Source organism: Scyliorhinus canicula, chromosome 15 (assembly GCF_902713615.1).
Source record: "Scyliorhinus canicula chromosome 15, sScyCan1.1, whole genome shotgun sequence".
Lineage (NCBI taxonomy): Eukaryota > Metazoa > Chordata > Chondrichthyes > Carcharhiniformes > Scyliorhinidae > Scyliorhinus > Scyliorhinus canicula.
In genome coordinates this window covers 112,190,858-112,206,677 of record NC_052160.1, presented here as the reverse complement: position 1 = coordinate 112,206,677, position 15,820 = coordinate 112,190,858, and the positions used below count along the sequence as shown (strand labels likewise).

Here is a 15,820-nt window from a genome sequence, read left to right as displayed (position 1 = left end):
GATGATAGTGATAGGGTGGTGGCATTTGAGACAGAGGTGGGGCTCCTGGGGGACCTTTGCAAGACATTAAGAGCAAAGGTAGAGGAGCAGGAGAATAGATCAAGAAGGCAGAACCAGCGTGCTGATGGTCTGCCTGAAGGTGTGGAAGGCACGAGTGCAACGAGATACATCTTGAGGATGCTGGCTGGACTGGTGGCAGAGGGGGTGCTGTACAAGACCCCAGAGGTGGATATAGCGCACAGGTCCCAAAGCAGAAGCCAAGAGCAGGGGAGCAGCCACGGACGGTGTTTGTAATGTTCCACAAGTTTGTGGAGAAGGAAAAGAGCCTGCGGTGGGCCAGGAAGAAACGGAACTGTGATTGGGAGGAGAACAAATTTCGAATATATCAGGACATTGGCGCGGAGCTGGCGAAAAGGTGTGCTGGGTTTAACAGGGCCAAGGCGACTCTCTATCGATGCAGATCATGTTCGACGTGCTGTACCCGGCAAAACTGTGGGTGACGTTCGAAGACCGGGAGTACTATTTTGAAACCCCAGAGGAGGCCAGTTACTTTATTAAAGAGAAACTGGGGGAGAACTGAACTTTGATGGGAGATGAAGGAGTTGGCATAATGGAGTTTGGAGGATGTGGGTAGTGAGGGGCTGGAGGGTGGTTTTTTTTCTTTCTTCTCAGACAGGGGGATTTCATTGTGGTGAATATTTGTTAAGGGGTAATAAGTTTGTAAGGGGGAATTTGCCCCCCTCCCTGTCATTAGCCTGTGGTCGTGTTTATTTCTTGGAGGAGGTGACCTGTGGTTTTGGATGTGTCTTTGTTTGGGTGGGGGAACGGGAGGTCCACAGGGAGCCGCCTACACAGATCAAGGAGGAAGGGTGGGGGGAGAAGTAGATAGAGGAGCCTTCGGGCAGGAGCTGCCACGCTGGCAGGTAATGCTGGTTAACAGAAGTGAGGTGGGGAAGATGGTTGTGAAGGTTGGCCGAGGGGGGTGGGGTGGGGGGGGGGGGGGATGCGGTGTGGCAGTGTTGGAGGAGAAGCATGGTCACGGGCGGAAGAGGGGGCCATCATGGATGGGACTGGTTTAAGGTGAAATGAAAGGGAACAGAATCAGAAGGGGAGGATGGTGGACAGTAGAGGGGAATGGAAGCACAAATCTCAGGTAAGGCTCATAACATGGAATGTGTGGGATCTGAACGGGCCGGTGAAGAGATCGGGTATTTATACACTTGAGAAGCTTGAAGGCACGGGGGGGGGGGGGGGGGGGTCTTTCTGCAGGAGACCTCCAGGTGAGGGATCAGTTTAGGCTGAGAAAGGAATGTATGGGTCAGGTGTTTCACTCGGTGTTTGACTCGAAGTTTAAAGGGGTGGCTATTCTGCTGAGTAAGAAGAGTTTGTAAACGCCAAGAAAGTGTGGGACACGGGTGGAGACATGTAATAGTGAGCGGAGTGTTGGAGGGGGCGCCGATGGTGCTGGTAAATGGATATGCACCGAATGGGGATGACGTGGGATTCGTGAGGGAGTTGCTGGCAGTGATTCCGGACTTAGCCACACATCAGTTGATTATGGGCTGGAGCAGAGGGTGGACAGGTCAAGCCCAGGCCAATGGGAAGGCTGCGGATGATGAAGGAGCTGGGAGGATTTATGGAAAGGATGGGTACGGTGGACTGGTGGAGGTTTAAGAATCCGGGTGTGAGGGAGACTCCTTCTCACATGTGTACAAAGTATACTCCAGAATCAATTATTTTGTGGTGAGCCGTGAGGTGTTGTTGGGGATGGTGGGGACAGAGGCTGGGATGGAGGCTAGACTCGTGGCTGTTCGCTGACAGGGAGTTCTGCGATAAGGTATGGTCGATGATTAAGGATTGCGTGGAGTTGCACCAAAATGGGGAGGTATCGATGGCCACATTCTGGGAGGCATTGAAGGCGATGGTTCGGGGAGATTATCTCGTTCAAGGCGCATGGAGATAGAATATAGAACATAGAGCATACAGTGCAGAAGGAGGCCATTTGGCCCATTGAGGTTGCACCGACCCACTTAAGCCCCCACTTTCACCCAATCCCCGTAGGCCAATAACCCCTCCTAACCTTTTTGGACACTCAGGGCAATTTAGCATGGCCAATCCACCTAACCTGCAAGCCTTTGGAGCACCCAGAGGAAACCCACGCAGAAATGGGGAGAATGTGCAGACACCGCACAGACAGTGACCCAGTGGGGAATCGAACCTGGGACCCTGGCGCTGTGAAGTCACAGTGCTAGCCACTTGTGCTACCGTGCTGGAGAGAGGAGCATGGCCAATTATTGGATGAGACAGTCGAGGTGGACAGGGAATAATCGAGGGACCCCACCTTGGAGGATTTGGCGACAAGAAAAGTTACAGTGGCAGTTCAATAGGCTGATGACAGGAAGGGTTGTTGGGCAGCTATGGAGGGCGAGGGGGATGCGGTATGAAGAAGGAGAGAAGGCAAGCCACATGTTAGCCCATCAGCTACAGAGGCAGGTCACGTCCATAGACATTCAGAGGGTACGGACAGGGAAGAGGGTGGTAGTGTCAAAGCCAGGGAGGATAATTGAGGTGTTCAGGAAGTGGTATGAGAAATTGTATAGGACCAATCCGGGGGGTGAGGAAGGGGATATAGGGTGGTTTTTGGATGGGTTGGAATTCTCACAGCTGGATGAGGAGAGGAGGCAAGTGCTAGAGGAGCCATTAGGGTGAGAGAGGTGATGGGAAGCATAAGAGGGATGAGAAACTTACATTCTTTCAATGGGACCTTTAAACCCACCAGCTTTACAGCGTAAAAATGAAGAGTGTCGTCCTTCATTCCGCTCCTTTTGCACTTTGCCGCTGGAACCGGGGACACACTTCGCTGCCTGAGTGTCCCCCAGCCTGAGTCAGGAAGGTCGGGCAAAACCGCTTTAGAATTTAAATGCAGACAAGTGGTACAGAATGGGAATCCACCACTGATTGCCACTCTGATCTAGTTATGGGCCACTAACCTCAGGGGATTCCTCCAAAGTTACACTAATGTAGGGTCAATCAGAAAAGGTTAGAAGAAATAAAACCTCTTTGAACATCTGAAAAACTATTTTAACACTCTAACCGATCCCCATATAGGACTACACCTATATTCCTGACCCCACAGGACTCCCACAACCCCCTACATTATTTTCCACCCATCCCCATGGGATTCCCACACTCCTAGACCACCCACATGCATGGGCCTCTCCCCTCCCACAGACCTGAATCTTTCCTGACCTGACTCCGACCTAGCTGACTCTCCCAAATCTGACCCAGCAGGACCCACCCCATCCGACCTGACCCCCCCCCCCCCCCCCCGAACCTAACCCCACACATCCCTGAACTGACATCCTCGGCCCCCATACCCGCTCCTCCCAATATCCGACCCTCCATCCTGATGTTCGACAGTCCCGATGTCCGATCCGCCCACCCATCTCCCGACTCTGGTTAGACATGAACACTGGCTTCGGTGAAAGCTGAGCTGCCTGGCTCTCACCCGGCCTGAGACAGGAAGGTCTGGTGAGACAGGCATGGAAGGTCATTGCTGCAACAATGGAACGGCAATCTGACGCTGATTGCCAATCCGAAGAAGTTACTGCCCAATGAATTGACCATTTGGAGCACTACTTGTGGATGCAGTTCACACATCTGGATATATTCCTAGTTGCATGGCCAATTAGAAACTTTTATTTACATATTTATACAAATAAAAATTTTGGTTGCTGGATTTCCTTTATTTTCAGCATAATGCACAACATACCAGGAATGTATCATATAAAAGTTTACAATCATTTCATAATATAGTAAAATTAATTTAAAATATATGATAAAATTACATGAGTAAAACTCAATCCATTTAAGACACATCATTTTCTGGGACTTTGCAAACTTCTAGCTTGCCTTTTATATGTAGATGTATCCTCGTCAGTTTAGGGCATCTGTCAGGACACATGTACAGCACACATCGCACACACATACATAAACACGCACACACACAAATGCATACACATACATACATACCACACTCACATACATATACACACATCGCACACACATATACAAACACACGGACACATACAAATACATACACACATACATACGGAGACACATTGCACACACGTACATAAACACACGCACACACACAAATACAAACACACACATACATACATACCGTACACATTCATATACACACATCGCACACACGTATATAAACACACGCACACATACACACACATACATATGCACACACACATGTATGCACACATACATACACATGTATACATACACACCTGCATACATATACACATATACATACACACACAATCCATACATACACATTCATACATGCACACACACACAAACACACACGGGCTGCATGATTTAATTATCAAAGTAATGCGCTGCCTGGCCCAAGTGAAAAGTGGTTAAAATAAACACTCATGAGCGTAATTCCCAGTGGTAAAGTTTCTAATAGTTGTTCAGTGGTACAGAACTTGTGTATTGCTCATTGAAGATTGTTGTTTTCCCCTCATACTGACATTCTCGCAAAGTGTCCTGATAGGTGCAAGATGAAAAGGTTCATCTTGGGGGCATTTTAGCATGTTAAAGGCAGCAGATAAACACCAGTTGTTGTTTTTAAAAACGTTTTCCAATTAAGGGACAATTTAGCGTGGCCAATCCACCTAACCTGTGCATCTTTGGGTCGTGGGGGTGAGATCTACACAGACACGGGAAGAATGTGCAAATTCCACACGGAGAGTGACCCAGGGCTGGGATCGAACCCGGGTCCTCGGCACTGTTTGGCAGCAGTGCTAACCACTGCTCGCCCCAGTTGTTGTTTTGCTGTAATAATTTATTTAAGCAACAAATTTTGCCGAAGAAAGAGTGAAATATACAGCGGGGAGCAGATGGAAATTTTCAACCAAATGCTGCTCAGTTGGTTAAAGTCTCTTGGAGCTGAGCATTGCTCAGCTGACTGAAGTCTTGGTCCTCATAAACACAACAGCAAATTAAATGCCCAATGGTAATTGATGGAACGGATGCTTAGTCACGATGTTGCCTTTATTCCTACTAACGGCAACACTGAATCGACTCATATAATATTGGCAAACTTCAGATTGAACAGATACCCCACCAAAGAGTTTAGCTGTTCCGTTATTGTACTAACCCCTCAGTAAATTAGCTATTTGCTACCTGGTTATTTAACATCCATTCGTAACATGCTGTTTGATCTTCCCCTGTAAGCTAATTAATAAGGCCTTCAAAGGCATTAATGAGAAATAAATCTATTTTAAAAAAAAGTCCACTCCCTCCCCTTGTTTTTTCGGTGAAGAACAAGAAACAGCACAGGAAACAAAATGGCGGCTGCACTTCATCTCCTGGTTTTCCATCAGATTTAATGCTCCACTCAGCTGCTGCTATTAAACAACAGAGGGGTACACAAATCTTCCTTGGTCTCTTATCACAAATCAACAAGTTTGCTATTTGAACAGCAACGGTAACATGAACATCAAATTACAATCTGAAAAATTTCAAGCCCATTTTAAAAGATCCAGCAATAATGCCGATCAAGGTAAAGCGTTCCAGGAATTGGTCTTCTTCCATTTTTTTCAAAATTCGGGTTGAAAGCTTTGAAAGCTGGTATATTTACAATCATTATGTTTACATTGATAAGTTGAATATAATACATCATGGAAGCCTAAAGGAATCTTACTGAGAGACTGATGATGATTTCTAACTTGATGCAGAATACAAAACAAATAACATGATGAAAGTCAGAATAATACCAGAGGGGAGTGCTAAATTTCCATTATCAATAGCTGATTCATCACCTGTTGAAAAATAAGATGAAAGTTGTGAGTTCCTCATATTTTAAGTTCAGAAATAATAAAATAATTTTTTACAATCCAATATACTTAGCAGAACTAGTATAGTTTTCTTTTACCACAAACGTACAACATTGTGTCATATAAGCTGTCACTCCCTTATTCATCAATGGCAGGAAGCTCCCTGCTTGATAACCACCAGGTCCTCGCCTGCATTATCTTGCGTTAAGCTGGTCTATTTTGGTCTTCCTTTGCAACTTTAATTTATTTTGTAATTTTAAGTAAGTTTTCCTGGTCTTTGTAAAGCTCATAGTAGACAGGATGTACAGAATCACAGAATTGTTACAGCACAGGAAGAGGCCATTTGGCCCATCATGTCTGCACTGGCACTAGTCCAGAGTGCAAGATCCATAAAACCCTCAAAGAATGACATGTTAGGGGTATTAAAAATAATCACTAGATTGTTGGATTGCCAAATAACAAGGTCCATGGCCCCCATAGTGACCAACACAATTTTGGTTTGACAGGCAAACATCTTCTGCACTGTTTAGATTTGCACAATGTTCAGTTAATTTTGCTGCTGCTTTGAAGTAGAGTGTTAGGGGTAGAAGGGCCAACACGGAACAGAATTGCAAACACACATTCAGAGTCCAAGACCAAAAGTGAAATAAAAATAAAGGGGGGGAAAAAAAGATTGTAAACTAAAGAGAGAGTGAAAAAGCAAGAAAATCGGAATGACAAAGGAAAGAGAGGGCAAGAAGACTTGGACATCGACTTTCAGTTAAACAGTGCCATTCCCAAAAATAAATAATCCAAGAGATTGACATCCTGGAACTCCCTGCCCAACAGCATTGTGGAAGCAACATCACCACATGGATTACCGTGATTCAACAAAATGGCTCAACACCACCTTCTCAAGGGAAACTGCGGGTGGGTAATAAATGTGCCTCTTACCACTGTCCTGTACCTCACAATTTAAAAAAAAAATTCTGTTGAATTCTGAAGCTGGCAGAATTGAATTAATTTGTTTCATACTTTGCCAGTGATGCTCACACAATAAACAAGCTTTTTTGTGGGAATAAGGAGAATAGCCACAAACTTAGTCAAGGAAAATAACTTTCAGAGTATTAAAGGAACTAGTGTGTAGGTTCAGGATAACTGCTAGACAGAAGGAGGGTTTGAGAATGAATTCCAGAGACCAGTGACCAAGATGAGTTTAAGACCCTGCCAGCAATTTTAATCTCCACTCCTCATTTCACAACTTTAAATGCTATGAATGCATATCAGGGAATTATGACTATGTACGAGTTGAAAATGTGTGCCCCCCGCAAGCAAAGGTCTGCGCTTGCCGTGTTGAAGATCATAATTTATCTTCGAAAGCTTATTTGTGTTTCAGCATCACCAAGGGCACAAAACAGGGAGTGGTAAATGGAGACCATGTCTGATACTCCTTGCTATTGAAGCCAGTGGAAAGGAAAATTGGATGGGGAGTCAGGTGGACAGGGGATTGGCTATTCCCTTTCTACTCACCATAAGAGTTGCAAGTTACCCTCATTGTCACATACTTTTTTCAGCATACAGGGGCTGGTTTAGCTCAGTTGGCTGGACAGATAGTTCGTGATCAGAGCGAGGTCAAAAGAGCGTGGGATCAATTCCCGTACTGGCTGAGGTTATTCATTAAGGCCCACCTTCTCAACATTGCTCCTTGCCCGAAGTGTGGTGATCCTCAGATTAAATCATCAACAGTTAGCTCTCTCCCTCAAAGGGGAAAGCAGCCTATGGTCATCTGGGACTATGGTGACTTTACTTACTTACTAATACAGACTGTAACATGATTATTGTCTGCAGCAAGGTGCTGAATTCCCACCTTATATGATGCTTCCCAAAGTAATGTGAAAATTAATTGTACCTTCTTTATTTTATAAAGGTTAGTCAAGGTTGCTGTTATAACTCCCATGAGACTCACGGGACGACCCGATTGATCTCCCCGTGCGGCTTGAGGAATATGAGCTCCCCCCACTAAGGGGAGAAGGCAACAGCTGGGCTTCTTAAGTCCCCGAGATAAAAGCAGGCTGAAAAGGGAGCCGGCATCGCAGCATGGTCCCAGTTGGGACTTGGAATGTTGCTTAGTTACTGTATTTCCTAGCTGTGAGTAGGAAATAAACTACTTTTAATTAAACCTTTTGGGGCTCTTGATTGACTACAATAGTTTAGTGCAATTAGATAATTGATTGATACATTCCCAAATATTTAAGAGCTTGTGGGAAGTCTAGAGTGTGTAAGGGAGGCAGTGTGTGAGAGAGAGAGGGAAAGATAGGGGAAAGAAAATGTTTCGTAGAGAGAAGAGGAATGAAAAAGAAACATAAAAATTAACACTTAAAAAAAATAAGCTTAGGTAATCATAAAATACAGCCAAGAAAATTAGTGCGTGGTATGAAGAAATTTCTTGCTATATTAAGGAACTCTCATCTCCAAATACATTGATGGCAAAATTTGAGCCCCGATACCGATTACTCAATCTTTATCCACTTTGGGGGGTTTTTTCTCAATAAAATAGAAATTTGTTTCAAAAGCTTTTTACAGTTGCATTTTAATTCTGAATATCCCAAGATGAGGTATTGCTGGGGCAAATAAGTTTGAAGATGAAAAGCGAATTATTTTTTAAAAAAGCCTTGAACATTGGTTTGCTTATTTTGAGTTACAGGCAAATAAGAGGGATACTCGCCATTTATTCAAATGAATAACTGCAGACAATTTATTGGCAGGAGGGAAGAGACTCCACATGGAGAGCACACACACTAGGGATCTGGGAGAATGCAAATGGGTGAGGAAGAATTTGATACAGTGAAAGAAATTACACCATCATTAGATAAAGAACAATTTCTTACTTTTTGACTGTTGTCCTAGCTTGAACTCTGTCTCCTGACTCAGTTTTGAATTTCTCTCCAATTGCAATTTTGGCTCTGGTTTTGACGCTGTCTCTAGCTCCATTTTTGGTTCTGTTTTTTTCTCTGGCTCTGTGATTGGCTCCAGTTTTTTCTCTGGCTCTGTGATTGGCTCCAGTTTTTTCTCTGGCTCTGTGATTGGCTCCAGTTTTGTCTCTGGCTCTGTGACTGGCTCGAGTTTTGTCTCTGGGCCTGTGACTGGCTCTGATTTTGGTTCTGCCTCCAGTTTTGGTTCTGACTGTGTCTCTGGCTCTTGCTCAGATGCTAGAAAAAACAATTTATAAGTTGATCTAAAACCATTTGTTCTCAGTAACTATCATTTCTAATGCTCATAACTAAGAGTTTTGGATTTGGATTTGGTTATTGTCACGTGTACCGAGGAACAGCGAAAAGTATTTTTCTGCTAACAGCTCAAACAGATCATTAAGTACATGAAAAGAAAACAAAATGCATAATAGGGCAACACAAGGTACACAATGTAAATACACAGACATCGGCATCGGGTGAAGCATAAAGGGGCGTAGTATTAATCAGGTCAGTCCATCAGAGGGTAATTTAGGATAAAAGCAAATTACTGCAGATGCTGGAACCTGAAACGAAAGATAAAATGCTGGAAAATCTCAGCAGGTCTGGCAGCATCTGTAAGGAGGGAAAAGAGATAATGTATCGAGTCCAGATGAACCTTTGTCAAAGCCAAAGAAAGAGAAAGTGGGAAATATATATAGACTGTGGAGTGAGAATGAAAGATGAGTCATAGCCACAGAAACCCGGGGTGCTAATAGCCAGAGAAACCCCGGGGTGTTAATAGCCACAGAAAGCAAGGGGAAAGTGTGCTAATGGCATTCCCCAGAGAGAACAAAAGGCGTGAAAGGCCAAGCTGCAGAGAAACCTCTGATGTAGAGGTGGGGAGGGGAAGGGGGAAGCAAAGGGGAGAAAGGGTAATGAAGGGTGGATAAAATGGGGGGGGGGGGGTGGTAAATATATATAAAGAAAGACAAGAGAGAAAGAAATGGTAAAAGACAGTTAAAATGAAGTAGGATGAAAATAAATGGGTTGAGGTGGGGTCGTTTAGGAGTCTGGTAGCAGCGGGGAAGAAGTTGTTTTTAAGTCTGTTTGTGCGTGTTCTCAGACTTTTGTATCTCCTGCCCGATGGAAGAAGTTGGAAGAGTGAGTAAGCCGGGTGGGAGGGGTTTTTGATTATGCTGCCTGCTTTCCCCAGGCAGCGGGAGGTGTAGATGGAGTCAATGGATGGGAGGTAGGTTCGTGTGATGGACTGGGCTGTGTTCTCAACTCTCTAAAGTTTCTTGTGTTATTGGGCCGAGCAGTCACCATACCAGGCTGTGATGCAGCCAGATAGGATGCTTTCTATAGTGCATCTGTAAGTTTTGGTGAGAGTTAATGTGGACATGCTGAATTTCCTTAATTTCCTGAGGACGTATAGGCGCTGTTGTGCTTTCTTGGTGGTAGCATCGACATGACTGGACCAGGACAGATTTATGGTGATGTGCACCCCTAGGAATTTGAAGCTGTTAACCATCTCCACCTCGGCCCCTTGATGCAGATAGGGGTGTGAACAGTACTTTGCTTCCTAAAGTCAATGACCAGCTCTTTAGTTTTTCTGGCATTGACAGATAGATTATTGTCGTTGCACCACTCCACCAGGTTCTCTATCTCCCTCCTGTATTCTGACACATCGTTATTCAAGATCCATCCCAGTATGGTCGCGTCGTCAGCAAACTTGTTGATGGAGTTGGAACCAAATTTTACCACACAGCCGTGTGTGTACAGGGAGTATAGTAGGGGGCTAAGTACGCAGCCTTGCAGGGCCCCTGTATTGAGGACTATTGTGGAAGAGGTGTTGTTTTTTCTTACTAATTGCTGATTGTGGTCTGTGGGTCAGAAAGTCAAGGATCCAGTTGCAGAGTGAGGAGCCAAGTCCTAGGTTTTGGAGCTTTGATATAAGCTTGGCTGGGATTATGGTGTTGAAGGCAGAACTGTAGTCAATAAATAGGAGTCTGATGTAGGAATCCTTGTTGTTGAGATGCTCTTGGGATGAGTGTAGGACCAGGAAGATGGCATCTGCTGTGGACCGGTTGCAGCGGTATGTGAACTGCAGTGGATCAAGGTGTTCTGGGAGTGTGGAGTTGATGCGCTTCATGACCAACCTCTCGAAGCACTTCATTATGACTGATGTCAGGGCCAGTGGACGGCAGTCATTGAGGCACGTTGCCTGGTTCTTCTTTCGTACCAGTATGATGGTGGTCTTCTTGAAGCAGATGGGGACCTAGGAGCGGAGTATGGATAGGTTAAAGATGTCCGCGAACACACCTGTGAGCTGGTCTGCGCAGACTCCGAGTGCACGACCAGGGATCCCGTCCGAGGGTTCACTTTCAGGAAGGCCGATTGACTTTGGAAGCTGTGACTGTGGGTATGGGTGTGTTATGGGCTGCTGGGGCACTCGACAGCGGATCGTTGGTTTCCTGCTCGAACCGAGCATAGAATGGATTGAGTTCATTGGGAGGGGTGCGCTGCTGCTGGAGATACTGCTCAGCTTTGCTTTGTAGCCTGTTATGTTGTTTAGGCCTTGCCACAACCACCGAGAATTTGTAACGCTGGTTTGTGACTCTAGCTTGGTCTGACATTCTCTCTTGGCATCTCGAATGGCTTTGCGGAGGTTGTACCTGGATTTCTTGTACACGTCACGGTCGCTTTACTTGAACGCCTTAGACCTGTCCTTCAGTAGGGAGTCAATGTCACGATTGAGCCATGGTTTCAGGTTGGGGAATGTATGTACTGCTTTCTTTGCCACGCAGTCGTCCACACATTTGCTGATGAAGTCTGTGATGGTGGTGGCATACTCATTTAAGTTGGTCGCTGAGTTCTTAAATATGGACCAGTCCACTGTCTCCAAGCAGTCACGTAGAAGCTCTTCTATTTCCTCGGACCAGCACGGCACAACCTTCTTCGCTGGATTCTCCCGTTTGGGTTTCTGCTTGTATGCCGGGAGAAGGAGCACCATCTTATGGTCTGATTTTCCAAAGGTTTAAGGAAATTTAAAACTAATATCAGATTTCACAATAACGTAAATAGTTCTAGGTAATGAATTATCTTGTGTGCCTTTTAACGCATTTATTGGAGCTTTTACTTGGAAGGATTCTGGGCGGGATTCTCCAGCCATGCCTGCCCGGGGACCGGAAATTCCCGCCTGAGGTCAATAGGCCTTTCCATGGTCCGCGTCCTGCCCGTGGCGATCTTGCAGCAGGCGGAATGGATGAATCCATCCCAATTCCCTTCAAAGAGCTGAATGCCAGGAAAGGTGTGAGTTCCTCACTTCCCATTATGACAATATTTGATTGAGTGTTAAGAGTGTAGGATTGCACCCAGCAGAAATCGAACACGGCGACGGCTCTAGAGGTAGAGGATCTGTGTGTCGTCCACCCCATTGCCAATGGAGCAGTTGATGGGGTTGATTAAGGGGAAGCTTTAGCAGCATCGGCTAGTGATGCAAAAGGACTGGTTGAAGGCGATTGAGGAAACAGTAGCCCCTCTTTGCGAGGCCAGGCAACTGGTGCAGAAGTGCCTTGAGTCGCAAGGTATGATGATCCAAGAGGGGGAAAAGGGCGGTCATGGACCACAGTGATCGAATTGTGGAGTTGGAGGCAGAGGTGGCGTTGTTGGGAGCGGTCTGCAAGGAGCCGAAGGTAGGATCAGGAGAATCGGTGCATGCGGCATAATTTATGTATTGTAGGCCTGCCAGAGGAGATGAGGGGGAACGAGAGCCACGGACTATGTCTCAAAGCTGTTGACAAAGCTGGTGGACGAGGAGTTCTGTGAGAAGGCGGCAGAGGTGGACCGGGCATAATGATTGTTAAGCCAGAGACTGAGAGCAGGAGAGTCACCGAGGGCGGTGATAGTAAGAATACACCGATTGCAGGAGAAGGAGAGGATCTTGAGGTGAGTGATGACGATGAGAGACTGCAATTGGGAGGATCAGTGGATCTGAAAATACCAAAACATTGGGGCTGACCTCGCCAAATGGCAGGCGGTCTTTAATCAGGCCCAAGTGGTACTTTTTTTGAAATAAGGGCCGCTTTGGGGTGCTGCATCTGGCCAAACCTTGGGTGATTTTTAAGGGGAAGGAATATTATTTTATGATGCCCGAAGAGGCACGTGGTTTAATTAAGGAGCATGGTTTGGAGGAGGGTTGATGGTGGGATTGTTCTTGGTGTTTTGGTTTCGGAGATGTTTGTAGAATATTTGTCAAAATTTTGTTTTGTTTTCACATGCTGGCCTTGTTGGTATTTTAGAATGGTTGAGGGAGGATGGGTCAGAGTCTTGGGTGTCTCTCTCCTGTTGGAGGGTGAGGATCTAGGTGGGGGGATGAATCTGGGCTGGGACTCCTCCAAAGGTTGGAGGTGGGTAGCCATTTTGGGGGGAGGGGCAGTTTGGGCGATATGGCCGGAGGCGTTTCTTTCGGTCTTCAGGTGGGAGTTGCCACGCGAGCAAATATGCTGGTGAACAGAATGAATGAGGGGGTAGATGGGAGGGGGTGTTGGGGGGGATAGGGTTTGGAGGGAGGGGTGGATACTAGTGACGCGGGTGCTGCAGACAGTTTGTTGGGCAAAGGCAGGGCAGATGAGAGGGGGCGGCCATTCTGGGAGGACTTGGACAAGAAAGGAAAATGAATCATTTGGGATTCAGTTGAGAGGGGTTGTGATTTTATTCAGTAAGAGGGTGACATTTGTGGTGGCCAGGGAGGTGCGGGACCCAGGGGGTCAGTTTGTGATGGTCAGTGGGGTTTTGGGGGGACGTCGGTAATGCTAGTAAACTTTTATGAAATAATTGGGATGATGTGGAGTTTCTTAAGCAGATGGTAGTAGACATCCCGGATCTGGACTCGTATAAATTAATAATGGGGGGTAATTTCAACTCCGTGTTAGATCCGCAGTTGGACTGGTCGAGCCCAATAACACTGGTTAGGTCAGGAATGGTGAAGTAACTTGGGGTGTTCATGGGCCAGATTTGGGGGAAAGGGTGGATCCGTGGAGGTTTAGACATCTGGGAGAGAGGGAGTTTTCCTACTTCTCCCATGTGCATCGTGTGTACTCCCGTATAGATTTTCTTGTGGTGGGAAATACGATTCTCCCGGGGATAGTATGGGCAATCGTGGTTTCTGACCATGTGCCGCATTTTATGGATGTAAGGCTTGACGTGGGCCAGGCACAGGGACCATCATGGAGGATGGCCGCCACGCTACAGCTAAACAAACGTTTTGTGGAATGGTGACTGGTAATTAATGAGTATATAGAGTTCAGTCAGAATGGGGAGGTCTCACCCTCCACATTTTGAGAGGCTTTGAAAGCAGTCGTATGGGGTGGGGGAAGAGATTTTGTGCAATGTTCATAGAGATAAGGTGGAGAGGACAGAAAGGCAGTGTTTGGTGGACGTGATTTTGGAGGTATTCTATGGCCTCGACCTGGGAGCTCTTAATGGAGTGGAAGATGTTGCAAGGGGGATTTTGATTTGCTGACGACAGGGAAGGCAGTGCGCCAGCCTCCGAGAACAAGGGAGGGTTTGTAAGAGTATGGGGAGAAGACCAGCCACCTGCTAGTGCATTAATTGAGATGACAAGTGGCCAAGTGGGGGATAGTACAAGTGAGGGATGAGGGGGGTGAGCTGGTGAGAATTAATAAATCATTTGAAATTTGTTTTTGGGGATTGTACAGGTCTGAGCCTCGAAGAAAGGAGGTGGAGATGGGGCGGTTTCTGGATGGGCTGGTGACCCCAGAGGTTGAGAGGGGATAGGGGGAGGGATTGGGGGTGTCACTAGGGCTACAGGAGGTTATGGAGGCGATTAGGTCGATGCAGGCGGGAAGGTGCCAGGCCAGATGGCTTCCCGGTTGATTTTTACAAATGGTTTGCGGCGGCGTTGTCCCCACATCTCCTGGAGATGTTCTCCGATTCTTTGGTGCTGGTAAAGCTGCCGGCCACGATGGCTCAGGCATCGATTTTGTTAATCCTGGTGGAGTGTGGATCGCATAGGCCTGTCTCCCTATTAAACACAGACATGAAGGTGCTGGCTAAGGTATTAGCAAGGTGCTTGGAGAGGTGTGTGCTGGACATGATGTCGGAGGATCAGACGGTTTTGTGAAGGGAAGGCAGCTGTCGAGCAGTATTAGACGATTATTCAATGTGGTCATGATGCCGTCGAAGGGTAGGGTGCCAGAGGTTATTGTGTCCATGGATGCGGAGAAGGCATTTGAGAGGGAGGTATTTGAGGTCCTGGGGAAGTTCGGGTATGGGCCCACGTTTATCTCATGAGTGTGTTTGATATATGCAGCCCACACAGTTAGCGTTAGGATAAATTTGATTAGTTCGGGTGATTTCCGGTTACGCAGTGTATGAGGCGCTGGTGCCCATTATCCGCACCTCTATTTGTGTTGGCTATCGAACCCTAAGCCATTGCGCTCCAGGCATCAGACGAGTGGTCGGACATTGTAAGGGAGGCAGGGAGCATAGAGTCTCACCTAACGTAGATGACTTGCTGCTGTATATTTTCAATCCATTGGAAAGTATGGATAGGTTAATGGGTATATTGGAGGGTTTGGTGCTTTTTCAGGCTACAAATTGAATATTGCCAAAAATGAAGTGTTTCCGGTGAACCGCCCTGGGGAGAGGGGCAGATTTGAGTGCCTGGGGTAGGTTCAGGTACTTGGGTATTCAGGTGGCCTATGACTGGACCATGATGCATAAATGGAATCTGGCCAGCTTGGTGGTGGGAGTGAAAGGAGATTTGAGGAGGTGGGATGCCTCCCACTATTGTTAGCAGGGAGGGTGTAGACGGTCAAATTGAACGTCCTGCCAAGAATTTTGTGTTTCAGTCTCTCCCGATATTCCTGCCAAAGCCGTTTTTTGTAAGGTGGATAGGCTTATTTCGGCGTTCATGTGGGCTGGCAAGACGCCTTGGATTCGGAGGGAGTTTCTACAAAGGAGCCGGCGGGTGGGAGGGCTGGCGCTCCCGAATATGTTGTATTATTA

At 46.4% G+C, this 15,820-nt stretch overlaps 1 protein-coding gene across 3 annotated transcripts in view; it reads right to left on the bottom strand.

The window, feature by feature from the left end:
- Positions 1 to 4,274: 4,274 nt before the first annotated feature.
- LOC119978342 (peptidase inhibitor 16-like) overlaps positions 4,275 to 15,820 on the bottom strand; it is a 54,434-nt gene continuing 42,888 nt past the window's right edge. For 2 of the 3 annotated variants that reach the window (XM_038819915.1, XM_038819913.1), the window contains exons 5-6: positions 8,726 to 9,046; positions 4,275 to 5,843 (exon numbers count right to left, since the gene is read on the bottom strand). In XM_038819915.1, the coding sequence (XP_038675843.1) occupies positions 5,746 to 5,843; positions 8,726 to 9,046 (419 nt within the window). In that variant the 3' untranslated portion in view covers positions 4,275 to 5,745. Of the gene's footprint in view, positions 5,844 to 7,561; positions 8,107 to 8,725; positions 9,047 to 15,820 lie in introns of those variants that run through there. The other variant, XM_038819914.1, reaches the window with a different exon arrangement.